Raw genomic sequence first — 13,446 nt, forward strand, 5'->3', positions numbered from 1 at the left:
GTTCAATGTGAATTTTATACAGCTGTGTGGAAGGGGCCCTCCATCATCTCGCCATCCAAAAGCCCTCGTTGATAGCCTCCAGTAGAGATGGTGAAACAAATCAACTCACCTGGCACAAAGATATAGATATCCTTTCCCTCAACCTCCCCTTCTTCTTCTTGGGAATGATTGTAGTAGCAAGTATACAGTCCAGTATGGGAAGCAGATGCGTTTTTGACTTCCAGCACAGTGACAAAAAGGCCGCTATTGTTTTCTTCATTTCTGATGTCTATAGTATCATTGTCTTCAGGTATTGGGTGCTGCCAGTTTACTTCACTGTCTCCGGAACATTTCAAGGTGAAGGGGGAATTCAGATGCACCTCCATTTCATCTTTGTTTGGAAAAATAGTAGGAAACAAAGTCTGGCAGGAGGCTAACCATGGACCTATGAAAACAGATGTATAAATGTTAGCAGGAAGGTTTTTGTAACCTCAACATTTGAGAGGAGATGCTCATTTGAAATCTCAGCCCTTTTTGTGTATAGGCTAGAGATTTGCCCATGGTGGAAGACCTTAAAAATATACTTTTAAGTGAAAAGCCCAAATCTCTGAATAGGTAGGACTAGACAATTGAGCTGAGGACCATGAGAATAGGTTTAGAGGCTTTTTTAAGGCCCAATGATCACCATTTTAATATTACTTGTTCTGCATGATTCAGGCATACACTTTTGATCCTACATATTCATGGATCGTGTATCCACAAATTCAACCATCCTCAGCTTGAAAATATCTCCCCTACTCAAGCAAATCTTGATTTTGCCATTTCATATAAAGGAAAAATTGGGGGGAGGGGGGATTCCTGGAATCAAACTCCAATGATATATCACGGGCACACTCTATTGTCTATATAAATATGGGAGAGGGTTGGTTTGTTTGTTTTTGAGATACTCACATTGTATTATTGGACAAATGAGATGCCACTAGGTGAAAATATGTTTGCATTAGTGACATGAAAAAGTGAATGGGAGTTTGTTGGAAAGATTTGGAAGTGGGGGAGTGCCATTAACTTCCTTTGAGGCTGAGAGAGTTTAACTTGCCAAGGGGCTTCCTCACATGCAATTTTTCCACACAAACACACACACACATTTTTAACATTTCTAAAACAGTTTCCTGATGAAGCAACACTGAGCCCATCAAACAACAGAAACAGAGCTCCATCTGTTGTCCTTGAAGAGATGTCTGCCTTAAGAATGATGCCTTCAGTCTCTTGAGATCAAGGAGATTTGGAGGGAAAGGAGAAGAACCCAAAATAGGGGTGTCTGACTTAAGAATGATGTCTTCTGTCTTTAAGCAGACAGTTAAGCTGGGATGAGGTGATCCTATATGATGACGGTATGTAAATTCTCTGTCTTCTTTAAAAACGAAATCCCATGCAAAGAAGAAGACAATTCTTCCTGCTTTCCCGAGGTCCATCTGATGAAACCCATGGTTACCCAGTTTCCATAGCTGAATGGAGATTTAGACCATGGTGTCCCAAAGGTCTCCAACACTCAAACCATTACACAATACTGGCCCCATGTATTATATTAAGGAAGACCAGAATCTCCAAAGCCATTTGGAAGCGTGACCCTTTTTGGAGATCAATTGGCATTCACACTATTTGAAATAATTATGACCTTTTATAAAGTATGATCTTCCTGAAAAGAGTTAAAAATTCACTTGAGTCAAGCTTCTCAAATATCCACTAGTATTCATGCAAGGCAATTTAGGTTTCTCAATTGTTAGACTGATATCCCTAGTTTTCTCTTTGAACTGTTAGGAAAAAAGATACGCCAATACGTAAACTATATAGCAGATCTTCAGAAGTGTTATTTCAGTTGCCAAAAAAAATCTACTCTCCCATAAAATATATTGCTTTCAAATCATGCTCTCAAGAGACCAAAAAATAAGTGGTCTTCGTTAAAAGCTAGCATAGTTGATTTACTTACAAAACTTAATGTATTCAGCATATAGGTACATTGGTTATTTGTTCAAAGTTTAAACAGTCAGTTCTTTAAGCTATCAGTTTCAGTCTCTTCTCTGTTGCATATAGACTAAGGGCCCTTCCATACAGCCCTATATCCCAGAATATCAAGACAAAAAATCCCACAATATCTGAGTGTGGACTCAGATAACCCAGTTCAAAGCAGATACTGTTGAATTTTCTGCCTTGATATTCTGGGATATAAGGCTGTGTAGAAGGGCCCTAACACTCGCTTCTGATGCATACTGTACTCAACCAGCATCTAATGTATACTGGCTGACTTCTGCAGCATACTAAACTCAACTATACTGACTGACTGATGCATACTGACTATTATACTATATTCAACTGCACTGACTTCTAAAATGGAGTCTCAGTCTGAATAGTCCCAGATCTGGTCACATGGTCTGTTGTAGTCCCTCCCACAACCTAAAACAACATAGAGTTAAGAAAAAAACTGCATACCAATATATACACTATAGGTGGGGTACAACAATGGCTTAAAAAAGACTCTGAGGTCCCCGAAAGTAACTCTCCTACACTCTAATAAACATGTATCAGATCACAACTTATTTCTCAGTAGAGCCAGATAGTACTGACCCACAAATTTTCTAAGGTGTACCCAAGCTTACCCATTGCCTTTGTCTTTGCTGCCCCCACTCACTGGGAAATGAAAATTGCTGTCTTAATTCAAAGCCATTTTCTCCCTCTTTGTGTTCTGTTTTTCTCCTTGCATTATTCTTCCTCAATGAACCAATCCTTAACCTCCATGACACTCCCCTGCTGGCTTCCCTCTCATTTTTGTGCTTCACACTTAATTTTTTCCTCCATTCCCATACCACACCCATCTTCTACTAACATTTATTTCTTGTCTTGGAGTGTATGCATTTTATTGGGCTCGGGTAAGCTAGCTCTGCTCCAGTCTTTCTGGGGGAGAGACTGAATTGCAAAAACAGAAGGAAAACTAAGCAGAGCATGGAGATGAAGAAATAGCCCCTAGTACTGAAAATAGTTTGCTGCACCCCATATTATAGCATTGCTGTCTTGGTTGTTTCTACATCAGACTTTTCCCATCAACCCCAACATATTCAGAATTTATCTTTGAACAAACTGTTGGCTTCTTCCTTCCAGGGCAACATTCAGCACTTGACAAGCAAATTAGTGAAACCAAGAAAAGAAGTTAAATGTCTGGTCTGGGCTTCATGCTTTCAAGAACCCTCTGCTCAAGGAGCAGAATTTAGAAATAACGGGTTACAAAGCTAATCTGGAAAGGCATAAATTGGAGACATAATGACACCACCTATAGTAACAGCTAGTAACTGAATTTTCTGTGTAACAAGTAATATTCCCACATTCCTTTTTCTTGTTATTTTTAGGTGGGGTAATTCTTTTTCAGGGGAAATTTGAAGTCCCCTCCCCTTCACCCCTTAAGCCAATATCTTGTCATTTTAAAGACTTACACAATGGGTTACTTTCCCATAGTTGGGAAAATGGCAAGACCTCTTCCAGCTCCATAGCAACCTTTTATCAGTATGCACAATCTACAACTTGAAGTTCTAAACAAGGCATCGGAGCAAGATTCAGAGCAGGACACCTATGGAAGGTTTGAGGTTTTCATTAGTTCCCCAGAAGACCTTGGAGGGATGCACACACCCCTGAATCCACCAGGAAGGGGAAGAGGTACCCTCAAATACCCTATAGGGGTCATTGGGTACATCTGCACCCTTTTTAGGGCATTCCTAGTTGATTCTAAGTCCAGAGAATTTTTTTTACAAAAGTCAGGAAAAATGATATAATTTGACGTAGCTCAGATATTCAACCCTACTCTGATATCTTTCTTTCTTGAATGAGTGAATGAATGAATGAGGGTGGCCCTAAGTCTCATTAGATCAGTGCTTTACAACCTTTTTTCAAGGGCCCACTTGACCAGGGACCACTTTGACCAGACCCACTTGACTAGGGCCCACTTTGACAAGGGACCACTTTGATCAAGGACCACTCTCCAACATTGTTACCAAAAGAGTTATGAATCAGTTTTTGATCAATTTGGTTTGGTTATTTGGGTTGCTGATTCAGAAAAATGCTTTGGATAGACCACATCAGCCTTAGTTTCTGATACAGAACATCCAGTAGTCACCATCTGCTCGCCCACAGAAAACCATATTTAATAATCTAGAGCTGATGTGGTCTATCCAATGTATGGGTCAGCTCTGTGGAAAGGAGCAGAAATAAAATTAATGAAATAAAGAAATAAGAAAGTGGTTTGTGGACCACATTTTTGTTCGAGCGGCCCACTGCTGATCCGCAGCCCACAGGTTGGGAACCACTGCATTAGATCATGTGAAACATTCTTGATTATTTCCTTTATCTCTTCTCTCAGAAAAGAAAAATTACAGAGCTGGAAATGAAAACTCAAAACTTTGCGAGCACATACTTGCCTTGAAATCAGATTGCGACAACATGGGAACTGTCAAATGAATAAATTGATTTGTACAGGTCTTCTTTTCGAGTTTAAAAACAAACTATTCTAGGAAGAGTGTATCGTATGTTTATCAGAGTGGATATTTCTTCTATCATTTTGACTCAACCATGTTCAAGATAAAAAAACCTACTGTCTGATGAAGAAGATTGAACTTGATGAACATTTACAAAGGGATGCCTTACCTGTCAAGAAGCAGCCCAGGATCAGGTATGTCCTTTGAGAAGGACCCATCATGTTGGTGAACTGAAACCAGATCAGGAAATAAATACATAATGAGTTGAAGCATAATTACAAAATGACAACATTCCATCATTTGAACTTTGGATATACACCCAGAAAGCACTCATGAATCAAAAATATTTGCTCATCCCAACTGTAGATAATTGAATCAATACATAGGTAAACCCCATGGATTAAATCTCAGGAGCTAAAGTAGCCCTGAGCAGCAGGATCCAAATCATTTTTGTGGTTTCTGTACAGAATGACAATAACAAGAAATGCCTTTATTTGTAATCATGTCAGTTCCATTTCCTTGACTCAAGTCTAAGCAGAAAATGGAACTTTAACATCAGCATAGCCAGAAGAAATAAGCTACCAGAAAAGTAAACAAACGACAATATATTTTTGCACAAAATGTTCATACATTAATTGATATGCAGAGAGCAAATTTAGAAAAACCTGATGTAAATTAAGAACATCATCTCCCCATAGCTGGAAGGATTGTGAAATGACCTGCCTGCCTGCTCAGGGTATTCTCTAAGTGCTAACTGGATGGACCATGTCCAAATCACTTCTGTTACTTCAGATCATTCTTGATATTAAAGTGGACTTAGACTAGACATCCCTTATGTAAAGTAGGGCACCTACTTTAAGAACATGCCCTTGAATCTGGCTACAAATCTTGCCCTCTACATCTTGTTCCACTAGAAACGTCCTCCAACATTCCCAGCTCTGAAATGCAAAGTCTTTTGCAATATCATGACAGCTTCCTGCAGAATGATAGCTTTCTAAATATAATATTTGAACCAAGATTCTGAGATTCTGAGAATGGCTACCTGTGGTTCCAGGAGGCATCAATATTGCGGAGAAGAAATAAGGCAGAAAATGAAACTTTAATCTCAATTAGTCTGCTCCACACCCAGGACTCAGTTAGCTGCAATCTTTTTCAAAATACCTTCATTAGCACTAAGAATGTTAGCCTCAAGCTGCAGGAATTTCTTCGAAAAACAGACCAAAATAAATCAAGACCTTGCTTTGACCCAACTCTTCTCCATAATGGATAAATATCTAAAGGGAAGGGAAATGAGTTTGTCCTAAGGAAAGTTGTAACCCTGTGCTTGCACTTCAGAATAACCACTTGTGAACATAGGGAGTCCACATATTACCAAAAGAATCAAGATGCATAATGTAAAGCTGACAATGAGAGCAGGGGAACTGTTGTTTCTTTTGCATATCACAACTTACTGCAAATTTTATGCATATTATATATTAGAATTTAGAATGTCATTTGTCATCTATGCATTTTTTTTCCTTGCTAGAGAGGAACCAGAATACAATATTGAATTCATGTGCATATCTTGTTTCATTTCCTTATCAATAAGCAAGTAACATCTTCTCACCATTGTTGCTTCCTCTCATAAGTTTATCAGAGTGAATTTTAATAAATCAGTAGACACTCTCTTAAGGAGTACAACCAATATCCTTTTCCTTATGTGCTGGGTATAATTTATTGTCTAGGACGGTCTTCTCCTATCTCCCTGTTATTGTTGACAACCATTCTGAGCATTTCCAGCCTGCATGGCTAATTATTATCCAACCCGGAGAAAGTGCAGCTGAGCTCCCTCTGTCAGCTCCAGCTCCAAGCAGGGACATGAGAGAAGCCTCCCACAAGAATGGTAAAACATCTAACATCTGGGCGTCCCCTGGACAATGTCCTTGTAGACAGCCAATTCTCTCACACCAGAAGTGACTTGCAGTTTCTCAAGTCATTCCTGACACGAAAAAATGGCTAATTGTTGACAATCTCACAACTTCTGGAAACCAAAAGCTGAGGAAAGTTAACCTTTGGCTCTCTCCAAACTTCGTACTCCAACTGTCTGCTCCTGACCTGAAATGCAAACATTGAAAAGTATTTTCAAGCCACATTTCTTTTGAGTTCTGGTTGAATGACTTGCAGAATGCTAAAAAGAGAACATTTCCAAATTGTGCGCCTACTAAACCATGAACGTTCTGGGCTCCTGAACAGGTTTACTGAAATCTATGGCAACATTTCACACAAGATGTGCCAGAGTTCAATTGACTGCAGTTGAAATTCAGTCCTGTGGAGCACCTTTGCAGAGATGTGCTTGAACCTCAGCCGCTTCCACTCCATGCCATACAGTGAAACATCCCACTAAATATGCCTAAATACTCAGGTGCACTAAAATAGGTCTTTGAATGCTGGCTGTGGCTTAGATAGCAGACTAAGTTCTCAAAAACTGGAGAAAGCTTTGGACTACAGGTCCTAATACCTACCAGCTATTGTCCAAAGACTACAGCTGTGCAGAAAATCCAATTAAAAAGTGACTCTGAAACAATGCAGCAAGACCTCACAAAGCCAAGAAACATGTTTTATTAATGCTAGAGTTGTAAGTTCTCTTGTAACATATACAGTAACAAATACTGCTATATAACATCCTCCTCTTATCAGCACTTGAGAAATTTACATTACTGCATCATGCTAGGTACAGGATTCAGACAGCTACAATTCCAAATAAGTATTTCCATCTAAAGTTTCTTATAGGATTCCCAAACAACAACTCATAGCTGCTCCCCAATAACTGCCCATAGGATCGTTACCCATTTTCTTATGCCTACTTACTAAAAACTTTACCACATGAGGCTGACAAAGTGCAATTATGGCAAGACAAAAGCACCTTTGGATAGGGTTTACTGCATGGTGTCACGTCTTTCCCATAGTTGCATAATGTTTGAATTGTGCTTGAATCATCTCTTTTCCCCGGTGGCTCAGCGGGTCCGGGGAGTGGGGTGAGCTCCCGCAATTAACTCTAGCTTTTGCAAACCCAGCAGTTTGAAAACATGCAAATGTGAGTAGATCAATAGGTACCACTCTGGCAGGAAGATAACTGTGCTCCATGCAGTCATACCAGCCACATGACCTTGGAGGCATCTACGGACAATGCCAGCTCTTCAGCTTAGACATGGAGATGAGCACCAACCCGCAGAGTCGGACACGACTGGACTTAATGCCAGGGAAAACCTTTACCTAACCATCTCTTTTCATTGACAGGAAAATCCATCAATGAGTACTGGCTATTGTTCCAGCACTTTTTGTTGTGTAATAATGATATGTTTCCATTTGCTTAAACAATGTGATTGCCAAGAGAGAACCAACAGGTGTTACAAAGTCCTACACGATTGCCATCTATGGAGAATAGTTTTCAGTTTAGAGCACTTTTTTTTCATGTCAGGAGTGACTTGAGAAACTGTAAGTCACTTCTGGTGTGAGAGAATTGGCTGTCTGCAAGGATATTGCTCAAGGGATGCCAGAATGTTTGATGTTTTACCATCCTTGTGGGAGGCTTCTCTCATGTCCCTGCACGGGGAGCTGGAGTTGACGGAGGCAGCTCACCCGCTCTCCCTGGATTCGAACTGCCAACCTGTCACTCAGCAGTCCTACTGGCACAAGGGCTCAATTTAAAGCTGATCAGAAATAACTCTAAGGAGAGGTGCAGTATTCCTGTCAGGGGTTGAGCAAGTTATGTAGGAAAACCTGAAAGGATGATTTACTGTCCACTGAGAATGTTCAGCCTGAACAGGGCATATAAAGCAGAAAGAGGCACAAATTAGTGATACATTCCACTCTCAAGACTGGCAAACAGCCAGCAAAACAGGCATGGGGTCCTGGCCACGTCAGAAATGCAGCAGATGGCATTCCTGCTGAAACAAGTCATTCACCTTGGTTTTTCAATTAGCAATAATGGCCATGTGTTTATATAAGTGCCTCCCACTGATAACAGGCTCTTGCACATCAAAGTTGTCTTCTTTTCCAGCTTCCTCCTCCCTGCCCCCCTCCAACAGCTCCTTTTTTCAATCACAGTTCTGTCCTGTATTTTTTCAAGATAAAGAAATCTGCAGCACAATATACATCTTGGAAGAATTCCCACTCCTTCTGTCATTTGTTAGACTTCTAAGCAGCTTCTGCCATCTATACTTGCAGGCTGGTTCAGAAGGCAAACCCATGGAGCTCACTGAAAATGACTCTAGGCAAGCATCTTTAGAAGCTCAAACTTTTACAACTACATTATTGCTGTTGTTGTTGATACAGATTGTGTATCCTTTATCCAAAATGCTACAGATCAGAAATGTTTTGGATTTTGCAGTACCATATATGTACCTGGGAGCCCATGATGGTGCAGCAGAGTAAATCACTGAACTGCTGAACTCACTGACTGAAAGGTCAGCTGTTTGAATCCATGGAGTGGGGTGAGCTCTGCCAACCTACCAGTTCGAAAACATGCAAATGTGAGTAGATCAATAGGTACCGCTTAGGTGGAAAGGTAACTGTGTTCCATGCAGTTTTCAGCTTAGAAATTGAGATGACCACCACCCCCAGAGTTGGAAACGACTAGACTTAATGTCAAGCGGAAACCTTTACCTTTACTTATATATGTACAGTAGAGTCTCACTTATCCAACATTTACTTGTCCAACATTCTGGATTATCCAACACATTTTTGTAGTCGATGTTTTCATCGTGATATTTTGGTGCTAAATTCGTAAATACAGTAATTACTACGTAGCATTACTGCATATTGAACTACTTTTTCTGCCAAATTTGTTGTATAACATGATGTTTTGTGCTTAATTTGTAAAATCATAACCTAATTTGACGTTTAATAGGCTTCTCCTTAATCTCTCCTTGTTATCCAACATATTCGCTTATCCAACGTTCTGCCAGCCCATTTATGTTGGATAAGTGAGACTCTACTGTACTTAATAAAATACATTGGAGATGGGACCTGTCTAAACACAAAATTAATTTCTGTTTCTTATACATCTTATACACATAACCCAAAGTTTATACTTGTAATTTTGGGTACGAAACAAAGTTTGCATACACTGAGGCATCAAAAAGCAAAAGTATCGCTATCTCAGCCACCCATGTGGACATTTTTGGATTTTAGAGTATTTCAGATTTTGTCATTTCAGAAAAGGGATGTTCAACTTATATTGTTATTATTGGTAGTAGTAGTAGCACACCATCATGGCTCTATACAAGTAAACAATAACAAAAAAACAGCCGGCCCTGTCAAAGACAAATGCAATATAAAACATATACTTGTGCACATATGGGAATGATGAAGTATAGAATTATAAAACAGATTATCAAGATATAATAGAAAAAGCAATTCCATATAAATAAAAGTTAAAGGTTTTTCCCTGACATTAAGTCTAGTCGTGCCTGATTCTGGGGGTTGGTGCTCATCTCCATTTCTAAACTGATCTCCAAGGTCATGTGGCCGACATGACTGCATGGAGCACTGTTATCTTCCCGCCAGAGTGGTACCGAAACTGCTAGGTTGGCAGAAGCTAGGGCTAACAGCAGAAGCTCATCCTGCTCACCGAATCTGAACAAGTTCAGCAGCTCAGTGGTTTAACCACTGCACCACCAAGAGCTCCATATAAATAATGTAAAGGGACAAATACATATCCTTGTGCAAACTCAAAAATGTTAATCTAAAACTCCAAAAGCCTCTACTAAGATGCCAAAATTTTGGAAAACAAAAAAGCTTAACAATAAAAGTGAAGTGAGTTTGAATGTAATCAGGACAAAGTAGGTGAAGATTTTTAAACTTGTACTGGTTCACCTGCCCTGGTACTGCCAACTGTGTCTATCAGCAGTTTCTGTCCAAAGTTTCAGACAGAATTCATCCTTAGGAGATCCCTGATATTCACTGTATAAGTACATGCCAAGATCAGCTTAATTTCCAAATTTGCACAAGATCTGGTGCTCTCTGGGTGGTATGGTAAATATCCAAGTACATAACGTCAGGGGGAATCCCGAAACAGATCCATCATGCATATTGCCCAGGGAATACTGACTGTCAGTTCAAGTGTGCGGGAGCAGTAAAGAGCCCCAGGGAAACAAAGAGCATGGCTAAAATCTGCAACAAGGACTTTTTCATGCTGCAGCATTTCATTTCTGGTCTTCCCATTGCAATGTGTACCCCACCTTAGGATTCAGAGCTTGGAAACACAATTTTCTTGGACTTCAACTCTAAGAATCACCCAGCCATCATGGCTAATAAGCTTGCCAGCTGTGGGATTCCCAAAACTATGGTCCAAAAATAAACTTTTCTAGGCTCACGTTTAGACTAAAAGACACAAGAATCCCTTTTCCTGTTCTATATTTAGGATGAAGGTAAAGAGACCACAAATGCCTTTCTGATGATTGACAGACTGGAAAACTGTCTTTTAAACTCTGCATCGGAAAATTACATGGGGGGATAAAAATATCACAATGATTTTGTAATATGCAGCCCAATTCTATAAATATTTACTTTAAAGTAACTGCTACTGGACCGGAATCCCGGATACATGTGCATGGATTTGCAACTCCAAGATTAGCATGATTAAAATCATTCACTTATTTCTAAACTCGCTGATCGATTTATTGCCCTTATGGGTAAAAATTATGCTTCCCTTTATTCATTTTTAGAACCCTAAGTAACAAAAAATATCCAAATACTGCATCAGCACCAAAGTGTTTTCTTCTATTTCCTTTCCAAAACCTCTTATAATGTATAAGGTTTATGACCTGATTTGCTGGTTCCGTTTACTGCAGAGTGTACAGTGAATGGAAATGCAATCTGCCATCTGCAACTTCTATCAGATTGTAAGCTTTGTTAGAAAACTTCAGATCAGAAACAGCAGTTCACTAACATAAACTAAATTTCAGACCCGCCATGCTTCAGTTGCTCAAAAGTCAATTGAATTAACAGCCGAAACTCATATATATCTGATGTCATTTTATGACTTGAAGTCAGTGCTGACTTATGGCCACTTTATCATTAGCTAGATGTCTCTAGAGAAGGATTACTATTGCATTCCTCTGTGGCTGAGAGAGTGTGACTTGCTTAAGGTCACCCAGTGGGATTTCAAGTCTCAGCAGGGATTCAAATGTTGGTCCCAGAGTCCTAGTCCAACACCCAAAACACACTGCATATTTGCTTCCAGTTACTATGTTGTCTGTTTTCCTCGTGTAAATGATCATAGGATGGATTCCTTGAGCTAGAATATTATACATGTTTACGGGAAATTATTCTTCTCCAAGTAAATATGCCTTAAGTTTGGGCTGCACAAAATTTAGACCACAAAATGTCTTTTGGCCTCTGAAGGACTAACAAGATTTATTTGACATAGGTTGCAGCCCACTTGTTGTGTAGCAGATTGTGAAATGGGTGAAATTGACAAAAAGTCTTGGACTAAATAAAACTCATTAGGCTTTCAAGGGTCACAATATGCTGGATTTTCCCCTCCTCCCTACAACAGACGAGTGTGGTTATTAACACCTCAATATTTTTTACAAAAATGTGGGAGTTTTTCTGCTTCTAATTTGTTCCCATCTCTTTGTTGATATGTAACCTGAACAAAACACTGTTTCTTTTGACATCATTTCCCAATTAGAGATATATCTAATAGATACAATTTTTCCTTGCTGCCTAGATGCAAAAAAGAGCTCTTTTGACCACAATGTTTAATTGGATAGCAATAGTTTGACAATAGTACTCTTTTTATATAAATGTTTAATTATAAATGGACATTACATGTTCATTGTATTCCTTTGCTAGGGGCCATGGTAGCACAGCAGGTTGAGCCGCTAGCTGCAGGCAAATCTGTTGTCCAGAGAGTTGGCAGTTCAAAGCCGCGAATCGGGGTGAGCTCCTGACTGTCAGCCCCAGTTTACTCCCAACCTAGCATTTTGAAAGCATGCAATGCAAGTAGATCAATAGGTACCACTTCAGCGGGAAGGTAAAAAGGTGCCCCATGCAGATATGCAAAACATGCCAGCAACAGATCAGAGAATCTACAGATAACAGGCATCTAGGCATGGGGAAATGAAACGAGAGCACCTCCCCATGGACGGAAGTTGAGCATCGCCTCCAGACACTGGATATAAAAAAGGACCTTTACCTCTGTCTGTGAATGTCGTTGTGTAAAATGCATTGAATGTTTGCTTCATATGTGTTCTGTAATCCACTCTGAGTCCCTCCAGGGAGAGAGAGCAGAATATAAATAAAATGTATTATTATTATATTGCTAGAAATATATTCCTTTGCTAGAAATGTAAGAGCTGCTCAGCAGTGGAACTCTCTGCCTCGGAGTGTGGTAGAAGCTCCTTCCTTGGTTGCTTTTAAACAGAGACTGAATGACCATCTGTCAAGGATGCTTTGATTGTGCTTGTCTTGCATGGCAGGGAGTTGAACTAGATGAGCATATGGTCTCTTCCAGCTCTGTTATTCTATGAAATATACAGTTAGCCTTCCATATAAACTGGACTGCGAGGCATAAGATCCCCACAAAAGTGGGAAATCCCTGAATTTAAATAGTGTATTTTATTTTCCGTGACAGATCACCTTTCTGGGACTCTCTGTGTCCTCTAGCATGACTCTGTGGGCAACTTCCACCAGAAACTGACTATAGAATTGCACTGGAGTATCTGGCAATGCTGGAAGAGAACATTTTAATCACATCCATGAAAATTCACAAAGTTAAAGATGCAAATCTGGAAGGCTAGTTGTATATTAAAAATAGATAAAGCTGCCATAAATCTTATTCACTAGCTCCCTAAATCATAGACTTTCTTAATGTAATCAGAGCTCTGTCCTCTCATCCTCTAACTTGAACTTATGCTGAAGTCTGTTGGACAAGCAGAAATTGAAGGATCTCCTGTCTAATAAT

At 39.7% G+C, this 13,446-nt stretch overlaps 1 protein-coding gene across 2 annotated transcripts in view; it reads right to left on the minus strand.

Moving 5' to 3' along the window:
* The window catches only part of pdgfra (platelet derived growth factor receptor alpha), a 69,182-nt gene that overhangs the window by 41,630 nt on the left and 14,106 nt on the right, over positions 1 to 13,446 (minus strand). For both annotated transcript variants that reach the window (XM_008111676.3, XM_003221560.4), the window contains exons 2-3: positions 4,666 to 4,726; positions 110 to 424 (exon numbers count right to left, since the gene is read on the minus strand). In XM_008111676.3, the coding sequence (XP_008109883.1) occupies positions 110 to 424; positions 4,666 to 4,717 (367 nt within the window). In that variant the 5' untranslated portion in view covers positions 4,718 to 4,726. The remainder of the gene's footprint in view (positions 1 to 109; positions 425 to 4,665; positions 4,727 to 13,446) is intronic.

Source organism: Anolis carolinensis, chromosome 5 (genome assembly GCF_035594765.1).
Source record: "Anolis carolinensis isolate JA03-04 chromosome 5, rAnoCar3.1.pri, whole genome shotgun sequence".
Lineage (NCBI taxonomy): Eukaryota > Metazoa > Chordata > Lepidosauria > Squamata > Dactyloidae > Anolis > Anolis carolinensis.